Below are 18,610 nucleotides of genomic sequence, written 5' to 3'. Positions count from 1 at the left end.
CATCTCCTCGATCGCGCGCTTCTCATGCTCTCTTTTTTTCCGTCTAAGAAGCCGGTGTTCCTCTCTCCTCTTCTGCTCGTAGAGCTCGCGAGCAGCTCTAGTCCTTTTGTGCAGCGCCATTTTGTATGCCTCTTGTTTCGCTGCGTGGGCTTGCTGGCATTCGTCGTCAAACCAGGGGTTTCGCTGTGGTGGCCGTGTGAAACCTAGCACTTCAGATGCGGCATCTCTGATGGCTGCAAGGCAATGTTGCCACTGGTTTTCAACGCTTAATGCAGGAAGCATAGGACTCCTTAGGAGGTTATAAGAGACTCGATCGGAAAAGGACATGGCAGTCTCTTGCGATTGTAGCCGTCTAACGTCGAATTTTCTCACAGTACTTCCTTGTTTTGGCTTGGATCGGGATATCCGTAGCCGTACCTTGGCTACAACGAGGTAGTGCTCCGAGTCAATGTTGGCCTCTGGGAATGTTCGGATATCCTGGATACTGGAGAAGGGTCGTGCGTCGATCGCAATGTGGTCAATCTGGTTGACGGTTGATTGATCAGGAGATTTCCATGTCCCCTTTTGGATATTGAGATGCATGAACTGCGTACTAGCTACCAGAATCTTCTCGCCCCGCAGCGAAATCGACCAGCCTGAATCCGTTGTCGGAGGTGGTGTCGTGCAGGCTGTATCTCCCGATTATGCCACCAAAGATGTCTTCTCTTCCTAGCTTGGCATTAAAATCTCCTAAGACAATTTTAATGTCATAGCCAGGGCACTGCTCATATGTCTTGTCCAAGAGCTCGAAGAATATGTCTTTGGTGTCTTCATCTTTCTCCTATGTTGGGGCATGCGCGCATATTAGGCTTATGTTGGCGAATTTAGCCTTGATGCGGATTGTCGTGATGCGCTCGCTCACACTGTTGAAACTCAAGACTTTTTGCCTGAGCCTAGTTCCAACAACAAATCCACACCCAAATAGACGCTGTCTTTGTTCTCGGTAGCAGTCGCCGTAGTAGATATCGCAGTCTTTTAGTTTGCGTTTGCCCGGTCCATCCCATCGCACTTCTTGGATGGCTGTAATATCTGCCTTGCAGCAGTTTAGGGCTTCCGCTAATTGTTCGGCTGCACATGGTCTGTTAAGGGACCTAACATTCCACGTACATATCCGAAGTTCGTTGTCCTTATTTCATTTGCGTGGGTTGTCAACAGTGAATCCGTAAATATCCGAGGCTTGTTGTTGCTTCAAAACTATGATGTTTTTACGTGGCCAGGAAGTCACCCCGACGGCACAACCCCCAACCTGGAGGGCCAGATCCTTAGTATAACTTCAAGGAAGGGGAGCCGGATGAACCGCTCCTTACAGGCCTGTGCTCCGAATATGTCGAAGAAGCCCTATAAGGTGTTCACTAAGTAGTTCGACCTTACTGGAACTGTAGACGCCACCGTTGATTCCATCTCGAGAATTCGTCCGCTGCCGCCTGGATAAGGAGAGGTGCCTTAGTGGAAACACCTCTCCGCCCTCTCTCGTTTGCTGCCCCCAACAACTTTCCACTGGGGTTGGTACCCAATCTCCAGTTGAGGTACTAGGCACCCGATGTTCACCGCGGGGAGGTGAGAGTAGGAGTTGATAGACAGAGGTGGGTTTTGAGAAAAACCTGTGGACGCTTGTGTCCTCTTGAATGCACATGTGTACCATTTGAACATCTTCCCAGTCTAGCTTTCTATAAATACTCCTTCTAAGGCTGCGGAAAAGAGTGCTGGTGAAATTGGATCTCCTTGCCTTACACCTCGCGATATTTTAAAATCTGATCCGATGCATTCCGTTTTTATGTGGGATGTGCTCCTGTCATACATTTTCTTTAGGATTCGAACTAGTTTTTCGTCTACACCTTGATTGAGAAGCGCCTTCCAAATAAATCTTTGCTTTACTGTGTCAAATGCTTTTGCAAAATCGATGAAGGCAAAGTATATTGTGTTTTATACTCTTTGCATTTTTCTATTATTTGATTAACGCTTTGTAGATGGTCTATTGTTGAAAAACCTGATCTAAAACCGGCTTGTTCAAAAGGTTGATTAAAATTAAGAGTGGTTTTCATTCTCTCAAATAAACACTTCGCAAAAACCTTGTATATCGATGATATTACGCTTATCGGGCGATAATTGTTGATATCGTCCCTGTTCCCTTTTTTATGTATGAGAATTATTTCCGATTTCGTCCATTGGTCTGGGACTTCCTCGGTGACCAAAACCTGATTGAAAATAGTAGTCAACCAGTTGGCCAGTGAAAAGTTGCCGGACTTTAGGTATTCAGCTAATATCCCATCGTTTCCTTTGCTTTTTTCATTCTTTAAACTATTTATTGCTCGCTCTATTTCACTTTTAAGAAATAGTGGAAAATCTTCTTCCTGGTTTTGTCGCTCTAGAAATATATCATCAGTGTCTACTATGCGTGTTTTGTATAGATCAATGTAGAAGTTTGTTGCTATTTGGTTAATATTCTTCCTTTCGTGAATTCTTTTATCATTATCCGCCATTGCTGTTATCCGCTCTTTATAATCTTGGATTGCATACTTTGCCTTTTTTATTGATCTCGTTTCTTCGATCACTGTCTTTAAGAGGTTGTCATTGAATTTTTGGATGTCTTCTTGACAACGTTTTTTGATGTTCTTCCGTATATTTTTCATATCTTGTTTTTCTTGGGCATTTAGATTGGTCTTTTTTCGAATACTATCCCGAAGTGCTATCATATTTAGAGTTTCACTCGATAGTTTTTGCTGTTTTTGAGATACAACAGTGAGAATATACCTGTCTGCAGATTCTTTTATAGTTTTTTCCATTTTGTTATATGCTATTTGAGTAGGTTCATTTAACCTTGATATAATGTTATATCGTTGTTGAAGATCAGCATTATAACTTTTGATTATATCTGTACTTATCGATTTTGTTAATAATTTTCTTGTAGTTTTATGAAGTTGCCTAGTTTTATGGTTGATTAACAACTCCGCGCGTACTATCCGATGATCTGATTCGAATTGAAATTTATTAAGTACGGACACATCTTTAAGGATTGATCTTTTATTGCAAAGAATAAAATCTATTTGGTTTTTGTACTTTATAAACATATAAAAGGTACTAATAACCCCTTGAGTGCCTGTAAATTATAAAAAAAAAATGGATTGAAGTAACTTAAGTAAACTTGAAATTTGCTTAAGCTTGAGCCTTTTAAATGGCTCTTGCGTAATTGCGCGAAAAGTAGCGAAATTCAACGAAACTGAGCATAACATAGTGACATATAAGGCTGCGTATTGGTTCGTTCTCTTAAGCTGGATTAAGCTCGGTTAAATCTATTATAGTTGGACCTTTAGGGATACTTCGCATCAAGTTGTGAACAAAACACTGCACAAGACATTTACTTCATTTTGTTTCGCTAACACAACACTCATACTAATTATTGATTTCATTAAATTAAAAGTAAAAGTAATTTCATCTTATCAAATGCCTAAAAATGACTATTTGAATACACGCCATAGTTTTAAAACAACAATTTTCATTAACAATTATACAAGTTCATATACAAATTTTCTTTAATAACAAATCCAAACAAAAAAACAATAACAAAAGACCTTTTAAAGAAATTCGTTGCATTCCACCACAAAATATTCGTACACTCATCAATTTTATCGCGGGCGTGTGAAATTCTTAAAATAAACTTATTTTATCTTTAGTAACACTTTCAAATAAACAAACGAAAATATAATTTTCCCCACTTTTACCACCCCCGCCGCCCCCATAAAAAAATCTATGACATCATTAAAAACATTTATATAGGTCCACCTATAGTTTAACACAATTTTCTAGTATTTTCGATTTCATTATTAAATTAATGAAACACATTCCCCCTCCCCCCCTCGCGACAAAAAAATAGTGCAAGCTACTTTTCGTCTTTGATTAAATATAATTTTATCCAAGTCGACATACTTATTGGCCATCGACCAAGTTAATTTTGTCGAAAAAGAAAAGTAAGATATGAATAATGGGATGGACACATCTCCATCGTTTACAACAAAAATAAAAATTATAAACATAATTCGCTATATCCAAATCCAAAACCAAATAAAACAGTCATCATCCTTCTTTTAACTGAAGGCGCGAGACATGATCTACGAATAGATACAAGATGCAAGAAATTATGAATCCAAACAAACATTAAATAGACAAGATCACTAAAGTAAGATACTTAGTCGGGTTTTGTTGGCCACAGCATTCGGACAGATTTTAAGGAGTATCTAAAATATTCAAGCGTAAAACTTTGATTTTGAAAAGAGTGCTCCAAAGTGTATAAAATATTTAAAAAAAGAAAAACTTAGTTTGCTAGTTAGATTGACAAGCTTAAATAAATAATTCAAAAATTAAATTAAATTCAAATTATAGTTTGCTAAAAACCGTTAAAATAGAAGTGTGATATCTTTAAATTTGTGTTTTTCTTCTTGAGACCGTTAAATTAAAAGCATATAGTAAAATGGGAAAAACTCCAGCAATTGGTATTGATTTGGGTACAACATATTCCTGTGTTGGAGTTTGGCAACACAACAAGGTCGAGATCATAGCTAATGACCAAGGAAACAGAACAACTCCCAGCTATGTGGCTTTCAATGACACCGAAAGGTTAATCGGTGATGCAGCTAAAAATCAGGTAAACATTATGAATTTTAAAAGTTATTTTTAAAATCTATAAAACATTAATGAGTGAAGTGTGCTTTAAGCATACAAATATTCCGTAAAGGTCAAAAATATTCAGTTAAGGTCAAGACTTTGAAAAATTCATCTTTTTATGTTTCCTTTATTTTTTTTGACGTGGTGATTTATTCTTTGAAATTCAACAAACTGCAATTTGTTTGTGTTGATCGCGATTTCAAAATGAAGGCATTATTAACTTCCCGTCGGTTCGATTTGTCGAATTGAAAATTTTGGCATTTCTCAATGTTTTAAAAGTCCTTAAAGTCTAAATAAAAGGTTTTAAGAGATGTCTGTGTGTGGAAATATTTCAAAAAACCGGTGGAGATATTTAGACTTCATAAATTTTATTCTACAAAAGCAAAACAGCAAAAGATCCAGAAAAAATTGAGTGGGTGGTTTTTTAATTTAAGAAATAAATTATATTGCCTCAAAAATAATTGTATGCATTACGTATGGAAAACGTATTTGACTTCTGGTCAAATTTTTTGTTAAAAAAGAGGCTGGGATGCGACCCAAACGGATAACTTCCCATCCCGTCTGTCGATTTGTCTTGCTTAAAAGTTTGTAGGTTTTCGTTATTTGGTTTGTTCTTCAAAATTATAAAATTACCAAAGACACAATATTTTTAATTTTTGAAAAGCTATTTGAGTCGAAAGTACATTTTTACCAAGTTTTAGTATTGTTTTTTTTTTTTAGGTTTTTATTTTTTGTAAAAAAAACTGTGAATTCGATTTTTCTCAAAATTTTACTGAATGTTGACAACAATATTTTTTAAAAGATATGAGTCGTTTTAAGCCAATATCTCAAAGTTTTGAAAAGATATTTGAGTCGAAAATCAATTTTTACCAACTTTTGGTAATTTTTTTTTTAAAGTTTTTTTTTATAAAAAAAGGTGTCTATTCGATTTTTTTTTAAATTTTACCAGATGTTAAAAACGTTATTTTTTGTTGCACAAAATTGTTTTGGAGATAAATTCATTTTGTATTCGTAAAATGTGCAACTTGACACATTTTTTTCAGTTTTTTTTTTAAATATAAAAAAAAACGTTAATTGTATTTTTTTTCTAAAAATATGTTTGTTTGGTATTACGTTACGGTATATTATATATTTTTGGTTCGTAAGATATTTAGGGTTAACCAAAATGTTCACCTTTTTTTATACTGCTATGGTAAAAAAAACTACCCACGCAATTTTCTTAAAAGCCCTTTCTGCATCTTTCTGCCTTATTATCTATATAACAAAATTTATTTGAAGTCGATATCTCTTCTAGATCTTGAGCTATGGACAACGAAAAAACCGTCGCGAACGTAAGGACGTACAAACGTAAACACGCACGCACAGACGTCTTTCTAAAAATCTTTTATATAGACTCTAGGGACCTTGAAACGTCAAAAAATGTTAAAATCTTCAATTTGACAAATCGGACCCAATACAATAACTTTCTATGGGAAGTTAAAAAAAAAAAATGAAAACACAAAGAAATATTACTAAATGTTACTAAAAATGTATTTTTCTGCTTGAATATCTTTTCAAAAATTGATAAAATTGACGTTAGACTTATTTTATCTTACAAAAAATACTGGCGCAAAATTTTAAGCAACCTATTGTTAAGGGGTTTAACAATTTACTTGTTAGCAATTTGCTAAATATTTAGCAATTTATTACTTAAGGGAGTCCAAACATTTTAAACCTTTCTTTTCGTTTTTTTAACTAGTAAATTGCAAATTGCTTTTTTATTTAAAAAAAACAAGCATCTAAACATGCCTACAAAGTGACATTTGGTAAAAATAAACAAAGCAATTAAACTTAAACAGACCTACTAACTTTAATTCCCAATTGGTTTTAGAAGAATATTTGTACAGATGTCATATGGATTTAAGCACTATTCACATGAGCACGACCAACGAATGAACGAATATTCGTCGATTTTGACATTTCTGTCACATGAGAGTTTTTAATTCGCCGCGAATGAATGATTTTTGTATAGGTTAAGTACGCGCGATTATTTTATTCGTTGCGAGTGCGGAGAATGTGGAACGCGAATAAAGTTTGACAGTTCGTATGAACTATAATTTTTTCCGTGATGAATAAATTTGCTTTCTTAAATTTATTAATATATGCATTAAAAGTATGTATCATAAATCAAATAGAATTTATATTGCTATCGTTTTGTTAAGAATTTTAGTTTAAATTATGTCTTCAAACGTATATTAACTTACATTTTTAAGTCACGCTCATGTGAATACTGCTTTAGATTGCTAAAAATTAAAGTAGCCATTCCGTGGTTTTAGCTTTGGCAAATTAATAAGAGATAGTAGCTGTGTTCACTGACGCTGTGCTGGACTGTTTTAGACAGAAAAGTACAGCTTTTTGCTGTTCATTGAGATTTTTTCTGTGCTGAGCTGTACTACTTTCCTGTTCATTGACAAACCTAGAACAGTTTAGAGCAGGATTTTCTGTTCTTGCTTTTGAGTCAGATCAGGTTAGAACAGACTCGTGAAAAATGTCAAAATCAAAGTTGTCATTTTTTTGTTTACGTTTTGATTTGGCTGTGCTTTGTGTTTTTTTTTCTCGTGACTTAAAAAAATTAAAATAAAGTTATTTTGCCAATTTGTTTAATTAAATAATTATAAAATATTTATTTATTTCGTATTGATTGCTAACTTGATTTTCCATTTCAATAATTTTTAATAATATTCTTCACAGTAAAAACACAAAAAATGAAAAAAATAAGCGACAAACGAAAAATTCACACAATTTGCAATTTGTTTTGTTTTTTTTTTTGACAACTGACGTTTAACTGACTCGACTGTTCTAAGTTGATCTGACGTTTCTCGCGAAACTGTGCTGTTCTGATCTAGACAAAACCTCGCTGAACAGAACTAGTAAGAAGTTAAAAAAAAGATTAGGTAAATCATCTTTTAACCTTAGTAAATTGCTAAAAATCACTTACATATTACTAAATCGTTTAAACTTTTGCAAAAATGTTTTACCATTTTGTTGACTTTTAAGTAAAAATCCAGTTGCCAGTTTTTTTATAAAAATCTACAAAAAATATTACACAACATTGGTAAGAACTGATGTTCGACTCAATTATCTTTGGACTATGGGGTTGACGAATTCCTTCTTCGTTGGATTGTAAATTACTTTTCGGTTTAAGACTGCGAATATTTTGTGCTGGTATGGCCCAAGGATCTGTTATGTCTCCGACACTCTTTCTCATTTTTAATAGTGATCTCTTTTCTGAAACTTCTTATTCATTTGCCTGCATCGCTGACGATAGTACCTTCAAATGTTCATATTCATTTATAGGATAACCCTGCAGTCGTCGCGCGGATTACTATTGTAATCCACTCATACAAAATGTAGTATTCCTAAGAAACTAGTGGTGGGGATTTCTCGTCTCTCTTAGTACTTACAGTTAAATACTTAGTAAAACAACAGTTAGTTATTAATATTAACATGTAATTATATTTTAAAGCCAAAATAAATTTGTACAAATTAAAGCATTTAGGTTTTATTCTAATTTTAAAATGGATTACATATGTAATCCACGCGACGAGTGGTGTAACATTTTGGTGCGCGACGACTGCAGGGTTAAAACGTATTTAGATCTTCAAAAAACAATGCATGAAACCTCATTCAATTCTGACCTAGACGTCAAATGGTGTATCGAATATCTAGTAGAATTTAATGCGTTGAAAACTCAATGCTGGCTCCTGTCGTCAAAATATAATTTACCAGCATTGCCACTATCCATGAGCGGCACTTGCATCAAGGAGATTGAAAACCTCGAAATCCTTGGTAAGTGTACTTCCAGGCACCTCCTTTGTAGGGAATACATACGCAATGCCGCCAAAAGTATTGCCAGGCAACGCAAGAAGTTGTTTTCCCCCTCTGATCAGGCCATTGTTTATAACACTTAAACAGTGATGACCATAGAATTCGAAACGACAAATTTGTTTATTTTGTTTAGGTTGGTTAGTGGTTCCATGACATTAAGTACACCTTTGAATATTTTTCACATTGAAAGTTTAAACTCCACTTTCGGTTTAAATTTCAGTTTAAGAATTTATTCGGTTTCACAGTTTTGTTTAACTCTTGAACTCAGTTTAATTTGCAGTTCAAGTTAACGAAAAGTATTCTGCCGTTTAAACTTCAGTTCAGCGATTGGAACCACTTCCCACCCTCAATTTTTGTTCTAAAGCTGAATTTGTTTTTGCTCTTTTTCTTAAGTTGTCGCATTTGGTTTTCTACGCATCCGTTGTCGGGAAATGATCCACTTTTCGAATTGAACTCATTTGCAATGAAATCCCATGCCGCGGGATTTTCTTTCCAATGTACTTTATCATCTTTTTTGTTTTCCAGAATATTCTTTCTTTTCAAAACTAGCGCCATCAATAAATCTACATCTGCAGATTAAAATTGCTTGTTATTTTTTTGAAACAGACTTTTGTTTTAAATTTATTTCCATTTTAAAAATACACAGCTGTGGAGCTGTCAGACAAAGCAAATGTTCAGCTAATTTCAACTAGAGCTTCCGTTTGGAGTCACATTACGTTCTTTTTCTAACGATTGTGAAACGAAACGTGAGATCAAAGCTTCATTGTGATATCATGCATTGAATTCCTATGGCTGAACTGGTAAACGTCAGGCGAAGCCGAAGCTGAAGCGTGTTTGTGTTTCAGCCATAAATCATATAGCTATAGAATCCATTGACTCGTTTTCGATTTGATAAAACTGCTCTATGAACTTTGGATTTTACAAACTGTTCGCGTTTAAGGAAACTCATATTCGGAACATACATATAATCTGTCATGGACTAATGGTACATGCTAAACACTAACACACTGGTGATTTCAAGAAACATTATACATATTTAACACAGTGTGCTTAGAAATTTAGTTTTTAATTATATAACCACCACAGTATATTCTTCCAAACCATCTCTGTGCTTGTGCTCCTGGAACTTTCCTAAGTCTCTTGGACAGTTTTGAAAGTAGAACATTAAAATTTATGTATTAGTGATTACATAATCGTTCGATCATTTACGTCGCGTCGTTAAGTTTTTCGTCTCACCCATTTTTACTCTAGAAAAAAATTCAAGCAATTCAACTGCAATACACTCACCTCCTGCTCATGCTCATTAATATACCCTCGAGCCCAACTTCGGTCATACTCTCAAGTACAGAGATTCGTTCTTTAGCCGTACAATGCGAATGTCGAATGGTTTACCACACTCTTCCTTTCCTAGTCATATCAGTATTCAGGAATTCAAAACCAATGTGCACCAACACCTCCTTTCAAACCCTCTCTCCCTTTCACAATGCTTATAGTGTGTCATCAAAAATCACCTTGAGTGTAGCTTCAGAACATCATCACATGCCTCCAACACTGTCAGAATAAATTTATGAAAGACTTAAAAGATTTATACACTTAAATCTAACGATTTGTTTAGATTTTCCTCTCGTAGACTTCTGACGCCTTAAAGCCTATTTTGGGCAACGGGGTGCTGTTTAATGCAACTCATATTTTTCGCATATTTGGTCTTATACTTTGTCCACTGGGTGCACAGTTTAACGTCTTCGTGAGTAAACCACATCAGTAAATGGAGGTACATAGTAGGTGCATTAATCCAAAAGAGTCTCACAATTCAATATCCAATTGCAATGTCACCATATGTCTATATTTACAAAGTTAAAACAAAACATTTAAGACTACAACATGGTGTTAACTTCTGTCTGGATGGTTGTTAACATTCATTTTTCATCCGTTAAAGGAAAAGAATAAATTTATTTATTTATTTTTCTTTTAAAATCTGTATAAAGTATTGAAACTATGGTTTTGGGTTGTAAAATGAGCATTGCATATATCTTGTGATTTCAATTACTAAGCTTGATAAAGCAAGAGTTTCAGTCTGGGTTACTAGTTAATCATCAGTTAAGCGATTAAATGTGTGACGAAAATTATTTGAATTTAGTTTTGGATATTCTTGGATTGATTGATTGCATTTGAGAGGAGAAGGTGCAAAGTTAATAAGTTAATTGTTTTGTCAGTAAATCATGGGCTTTCAGATTGGTATTGATTTACCTAACTTAAGTTGGGAAAGGTCATATGAAGTGAAAAACACTTTGAAACTCATTTATATGAGCGTACAAGGTGTAACAAACGTCATGGAGGGTATAATTTCTGCAAATGGCGGTAAATGTCAATTATACTATTATTGTTGTCAAATGTCATTGAACCCCCATTGAACTGAACATGACAGTAATTTACAAACGAGGAATTGTTATGAATCTTTTAACATTTGTTCTTAGCTGTTATTTCCTATGCGATTGTTTGAGTTCTTGCAATCGCATAAGAAATAACAGCTAATGAAGAAAGCGTATGTAATATGTACATAGTCACACACAAATCTCAAGCTATCCCAAAATGTTCGATAAACTCAACTATTGAAAGTTTCATTATTTGTTTAAGGGTATATTTATAGTGAAAGTCAAAGTTATCAAGCGTAAATTAGATCAGCCATTGGTCTAAAATATATGGACTGCTAGAAGCCAATTTAAGGTTGGTGCCCCTAACGCTACCAGCTCTTCTGTAGGTTGAGCGAAAATTTGGAAAAACTTTTAAACTTCATTTTTGTATTTTGTCAAACTTATAATAATAGATGTTCTCAGTTACTTTGAAAGGAAGCTATTTAAAGTACAGAAACCACGTTTCACTCTTAATCCTCTAATGCCTTATTTTTTGATTTGGTTCAAAAAAATCTGTATTTACAAATATGGATGCGATAAGAACGAATCTGAAATTAGATTTTCAAAAAAATCAAGTTTTTACCTTTTACAGGTGAAAATATTAACACCTTCTCAAGACGGGGTTAGGTTGTTACATGAAAAAAAAACACACACATGTGAAGTTATGAAAATAATAATTTATTGACTGAATTAAGCTGAAAATTATTAAAGTTAGAAAAAAAGAAAAGTTACTGAACAATGTGTGTACAGTTGGATATTATCTTAACGTTGATGAAAGTCAAAAAACACGACTTTGTGGTTGAATTGCAGAGATTCAATTTGCATTTGGTGCAATATGCCTACGGAAATTTACAAGTCTTTTTGCCCTAGCGGCCATGAAATACTCACCAATGACCCACGTTTTCGTAACCTCTGGGGTGGGGAAATAAGACTTCTTTGGCTTGCGGGGTGGTGCTACTGGTGATGACGTTGGACGACGTCTTGGTTTTTTTCGTTTCATTTAAAACCATGCACAAAGATTCAGCAACTTCAGAGCGAAAATTGGCAATTCGATTTTTACTCCATTGTGTACCCTATGATAAAGGATGTAAGAATTTACCATCGCCACATTTAACAGATGGAAAAAGATGCGGTTCGGGTTTTCATGTAAATATGATACCGACGAGAAGACCATCCATGAGATCGATCGGCAATCAACTTTTATTTGTTGCTTATTTTTTCTATCCCATTGCGAAGATTTGGACGGTGGTAGAATAAGCTCTCGAGAAAGAAATGGTTTTACACCAAAATAATTCGAAAGTAGTCGAACACTTTTGTTGGCCAACCACAAAACGCTGCTTATATCTATACCGTAGGCTGAAGCGACATATTCCTCAGAGTACCCTCGCTCTACTTTTCACTTCGTCAACTCAGCATCGCTCGACAATTTGATGTTTGGCACTCGATTTGAGCGCACCGTGCCCAAACTATATATACCACGGCTTCTTAGATACGTTAGCAAACCCAACGAACGTGTAAAAATTATCAAAATATACAATATGGTTCACGTTGTCTGGAATTTTGCTAGACAAACGAACAATGACAATTGACGAGGCTCCGAGATCTGGAGCATTTTCTGGTACCACATTGTCTCCTGCACCAGAATAAATTTTAAAAGAATATGAAAAGAACATATGATTACTTAAAACAAACAGCTTGGTTTCCCACTTATGTGGTTTGGCTGGCATATATTGCCGTGTAGGGTTGCCACCCATTTTCGTAGCACACACCTGTTCGTCCACACATAGACGATGAAAAATCGATACAGACCCAAAGCGTTAGTTGAAATTGGTTATTAGTGGTCGAGCTCGATGCAACTTGTCGTATCCAGGCTGGCCATTCGAGACCATAGTCGAATTGTCATTGAAATGCAAGAACTGGCGAATTTGTTCGAATATTATTCGTGATATTGTGGTTCGGATTGCTTCCAGCGAATATCTTCCCCAGTAAGAACGAACATTTGGATAGCGATATACAGACATGAAGAACATAACTCCAATAAACTGTGGAACCCCTTGAACATTAGTAACAAATCTGTTTTAAATTTTCTGCTGGCACGCATAAAAATTCATTTCATCAACTAGATATTGCATGAATTCATCTGTCACAAAGTAATAAAAGAAATCAAATGGTGTTTTCAAAGCTTTTACTTCAGGAGGCAGCTCTTTTACTCCACGAAAAACGACTTCATTTACATGCAGTTGCATATTTTTTTTCTCCACAACATGGATTTGAATTCTTGATTATCATTCTTCATTGCATTCAAGACACCAACGAATTTGCCTGTATTCAAATGATCTGGGCCACCTTCCTCTTCTTGTAATTCGTTGTCATTCCAGTTGTTTTCTATAACGTGAAGGGGTACCGTTAGGCTCAGATATGATAGAGGGACTTGTTGCGGTATTAGATCTGGCGTTTGATTCGAAAGCAACAAAAGAAGCAACAGACGTTGATGGCAATGATGCAAAAGCTAACCTTGGCTCTTGGTGACTTACGTCTTAAGCGCTGATATTGAGGCTTGCATTTACTGCATCAATCAAGATTTGACTTGAATTCATTAAACAATGATCAATCAAGAGTTCATCTTCAGAGCAAATAAAATCTGGATCGTCAACATTGTCGTCATCGTCAAAATCATCTTCTCCTCCAGTATTTTCTGGGCTTGAAATTACATTCATCAATTCAGCTATTTTGTCATCTGTCATCTTTGACAAGTTCCTCAATAATCTTCTTGACATTACTACCTACTGTAAGGAACTAACAAGAACAAGAACTGCCTGACCCCGCCTTAAGACGTGTGCAAGGAAACTCAATAAGTTTATACAAAAACACTACACAACACAAAACTTTTTTTACTAATCGATAAAAAATACTTATCTACTTACCTGTTATTTTTCCAATTCTATTTGGCTGCTGTCTGTCTGCTGTTGAGCTTTCAGACAAAGCAAATGTTAAGATATGGCTGAATCAGAAACACGCTTCAGCTTCGGCTTCGCCTGACGTTTACGAGTTCAACCATAGGAATTCAATGCATGCTATCACAATGAAGCTTCGACCTTACGTTTCGTTTGACAATCGTAAGGAAAAGAACTTAATGTAACGTAATGTGACTCCAAATGGAAGCTCTAGTTCAATTAATGGCTGAAACACATACACGCTTCAGCTTCGGCTTCGTCTGCGTTACGTTAGGCCTGCTTTGAGGTTGCTTTGAATGACATTTCTATTATTTCATCCCTCCAAAGAGCAAATATTTTGTTTGTTGACATTTTTTTAAAGCTGATGAGCTGCCAGACAAAGCAAATGTTCAGATAATTGAACTAGAGCTTCCGTTTGGAGTCACATTACGTTACATTACGTTCTTTTCCTTACGATTGTCAAACGAAACGTGAGGTCGAAGCTTCATTGTGATAGCATGCATTGAATTCCTATGGCTGAACTCGTAAACGTCAGGCGAAGCCGAAGCTGAAGCGTGTTTGTGATTCAGCCATATCTTAACATTTGCTTTGTCTGACAGCTCAACAGCTGTACAAAAATGTCAACAAACAAAATATTTGCTCTTTGGAGGGATGAAATAATAGAAATGTCATTCAAGGCAACCTCAAAGCAGGCCTATCGTAACGCAGACGAAGCTAAAGCTGAAGCGTGTTTGTGATTCAGCCATAAACACTTGTAAGCTTTACCTCGTCTAGAGGCATTGGGGGCATTAGAGGGTTGAAAAAATAGTTTTTTGAAGTAGTGAAACAACAGATGGCGTTTGAAAATAAGCATAGCTAAGGAGGTAGAATCACTTTTAAAGCGAGTTTTGTGTGAGAATTAGGATCGATTAGCAGTTCATACAAATCACAGAGTTATGAGGTTCGGTTTTTTGTTGAACGAAAAAACTTAGACAGCAGATATTTAGAAATAATTAGACTTGTTCTTTAGTAACTGGGTAATAATTTGTTGACAGCTAGTCAATCTGTCAATTTATAATGACGCATGAGATGAATTTAAGACCATGTTGACACTTAAGTAGCTATACCACTGACATACTATATATAGACTTCTTAACGCTACTAGGTTTTGTAGGTTTTAGGGTAATTTTGAAGAAACTTTTGAACTTCATGTTTTTATTTTATTTATTTTGTCAAACTTTTTGCAAAAAAAAGTGATTTGAAGCAAAAAAAAACCATAAACCTAACTAACAGTAAACAATTCTGTCTATTTTCTTTCAGGTAGCAATGAATGCCAAAAATACCGTCTTCGATGCCAAGAGATTGATTGGTCGTAAGTTTGACGATCAAAAAATTCAAGACGATATGAAACATTGGCCATTCAAAGTTATCAATGATAATGGAAAACCCAAAATTGAGGTTGAATTCAAGGGCACACGAAAGGTATTTGCTCCAGAAGAAATTAGTTCCATGGTTTTAGTGAAAATGAAAGAAATTGCTGAAGTATACTTGGGTGGAAAGGTTTCCGATGCTGTCATCACAGTACCAGCATATTTCAATGATTCTCAGCGTCAAGCCACAAAAGATGCTGGATCAATTGCTGGTCTCAATGTCCTTCGTATAATCAACGAACCAACTGCAGCCGCTTTGGCTTATGGTTTAGATAAGAATCTGAAGGGAGAAAAGAATGTTCTTATCTTTGATTTGGGTGGAGGTACATTTGATGTATCAATTCTGTCAATTGACGAGGGATCGCTGTTCGAGGTAAAATCAACAGCAGGAGACACTCATTTGGGTGGTGAAGATTTTGACAATCGACTTGTTACTCACTTTGTTGAAGAATTCAAGAGGAAGCACAAGAGTGATTTGCATGGAAATATTCGTGCTCTTCGGCGATTGCGAACAGCCTGTGAACGGGCAAAGCGTACCCTATCATCGAGCACTGAGGCTTCTATTGAAATTGATGCTCTGCATGATGGCATTGACTTTTATTCAAAAATAAGCAAAGCTCGTTTTGAGGAGCTCAATATGGATCTCTTCCGATCCACATTGCAACCTGTTGAAAAGGCTTTAAATGATGCCAAAATGGATAAGGGGGCCATCAATGATGTAGTTTTGGTTGGAGGCTCAACTCGCATTCCAAAGATCCAGAAGTTGCTACAAGACTTCTTTGGGGGAAAACAGCTTAATTTGTCTATTAACCCAGATGAAGCTGTGGCTTATGGAGCCGCTGTTCAGGCTGCTATTTTAACTGGTGTTGGAAGTTCTCAGATCCAGGATGTACTTCTTGTAGACGTTACACCACTATCGTTGGGTATTGAAACAGCTGGAGGGGTGATGACAAAATTGATCGAAAGGAATGCTAGGATTCCTTGCAAACAGCAACAAACTTTCACAACCTACAGTGACAACCAGAATGCCGTTACCATACAAGTGTACGAAGGAGAACGAGCCATGACCAAGGATAATAACTTGTTGGGAACATTTAACTTAACCGGTATTCCACCTGCACCAAGAGGAGTTCCAAAAATTGAAGTAACCTTTGATTTGAATGCCGATGGTATCCTTAATGTCTCAGCAAAGGATAACAGTACTGGAAAGTCGGAGAAAATTACCATTACAAATGACAAAGGACGCCTTACCAAAGCTGAAATCGACAAAATGTTATCCGAGGCAGAGAAGTATAAGGAAGAAGATGAAAAGCAAAAGGCAAGGATTGGTGCCCGGAATGCCTTGGAGGGTTACATCTTTAGTTGTAAGCAGGTAAGCTTGTTAAATTAAAACATAAGGACTTGTATTTAGGAGTAATTCTCATCGCTTTCATTCAATAGGCAACAGAAGACGCTCCAGCTGGCAAGCTAACCGATGCAGACAAGGCTACTGTGCGTGAAAAATACTCTTCGGAAATTGCCTGGTTGGATCGCAATGCATTGGCTGAAAAAGAGGAGTATGATGATCATTTGAAAGACTGCCAACAAGTATGCGGACCAATTATGGCCAAAATGCATGCACAAGCTCCAGGTGGTGGTTGTGGAGCAACTGCTGGTGGTCAATCATGTGGCCGAGGCGGTCCTTCAGGGCCAACTGTTGAAGAAGTCGATTAAACTAAATATTAAATATAAATAATATGTTTATTGAATATTTGTAGCTTTTAGAATTGTATTATTTTGCCTGTTTTTTATTAAATGTTTTTTATTATTCATTTACAATTCAACTTTGTTTTTCTTTTTAACTTTAGTCTACAGTATCTTATAAACGTATCTTTTGTAAAAAAATGTATCACAGTAAATCTTTAAGAAAAGACAAATTGGTTCTTTTTACAGTTTTTGATTTGTTCTTTTATTACTCATGACGATTTCTTCTAAAACGTCAGAGCACCTAAGAACAGAGCTATTTTTGCCAATTGGAAACTTGTTAGTGGATGTCATCTCGTAACATTTATGCACAATGCGTTCTTGTAAACTCTTAACAAAATTTTCTATATCTGAACCCATTACCCAACGGTGGTGTTGTGAAACATTTTGTAGTTTTGACATCTGTCAAGAGTTTCGATATTGTATATTGTCAATAACCAGTATGACAATCTGTATATAATTTAATGATTTTTTTTAAAATGTTCTAATTTGCCGGGACAGCTGCTAATTTATTTATTATTATTTATTTGTATTTGCACATGAAGGAAAAACTAAAAATATTGGCCCAAAACTTTAAACAACCTTTTGTTAAGGGTTTAACAAATAACTAGTTAGCAATTTGCAAATTATTTAGAAATTTACTAAAGTAGTTCAAAATGTTAAACCTTTCATATTGTTTTGTTTACTAGTAAATTTCTTATTGTTTTAAATTAAAAAACCAGCATCCGAACTTGTCTAAAAAGTGGCAGTTGGTTATAGACCAAGAGCATGCAGCAAATTTTGGGAGTGGAGTGATAACCAAAATATATATACATGTGTGTAGATATACGCAACATTATGCCAAATTCAACCGTCTGGCAGGTTTTTTTTTCTTCAGCCGGGGGTCGAAGTGATATAACCACATAAATGGATGTATAAACAAATGGGATGGTGTCCTGATGTCACAAAAGTATGTCCAAGACGGTTTGCTTTCAGGCTTTCCCTTGCCAGACGGCCGCCAAAAACGCGAAAATCAAATTTTTGGGTCGAAATGATAACCACATGAATGATACATCAAAAAATCAGAAAAATGCTCCTGATTGTAAAAATGTTTGTCCAAGACGTTTTACTTTCAGCCTTCCCCTGCCAGACGCATTTTAACACTTCTTAAAAGAATTTTCCAATTTCAAGTAGCAAGACTGCTGACTTTTCAGTCAAGAGTTCGATGTTTACAGAAACGATCGTCATATTGGTAATGCAAAGGATTTAGGTGAAAGTAAAAAATACATATTTCTCTTCTTCTGATCTTTTCCATTTGAATTATAAATTGAAATGTTATGTGTAAGAATAATGGTACAGACAATTTTTTTTTTTCATTTTAAACGCCTACATTCCGCCTAAAAGTTTGGAATCTGCTTATAACGATCTCTCCTTGGCATTAGACTTCCCTATAAATTTGTCCAGCTCTGACACCAATATTTAACTTCTTGGTATTTTGAATTTACCGCACATTGACTGGATTTCATTCGAAGACGAAGCCTCCCTTTCT

At 35.5% G+C, this 18,610-nt stretch overlaps 1 protein-coding gene across 1 annotated transcript; it reads left to right on the top strand.

Annotated features, from left to right (window-relative positions):
• The first annotated feature begins 4,209 nt into the window (after positions 1-4,209).
• Positions 4,210-17,157, top strand: LOC129953878 (heat shock 70 kDa protein cognate 2). The gene is made up of 3 exons (XM_056067405.1): positions 4,210-4,678; positions 15,230-16,711; positions 16,780-17,157. Exons 1-3 carry the CDS (start codon positions 4,505-4,507, stop codon positions 17,050-17,052), a joined length of 1,929 nt encoding a protein of 642 aa, XP_055923380.1. The 5' UTR covers positions 4,210-4,504; the 3' UTR covers positions 17,053-17,157.
• The last annotated feature ends 1,453 nt before the right edge of the window (positions 17,158-18,610 follow it).

Source organism: Eupeodes corollae, chromosome 1 (genome assembly GCF_945859685.1).
Source record: "Eupeodes corollae chromosome 1, idEupCoro1.1, whole genome shotgun sequence".
Classification (NCBI taxonomy): Eukaryota; Metazoa; Arthropoda; class Insecta; order Diptera; family Syrphidae; genus Eupeodes; species Eupeodes corollae.
The sequence above is the reverse complement of the archived record's forward strand: the minus strand, read 5'-3'. Positions and strand labels throughout refer to the sequence as shown.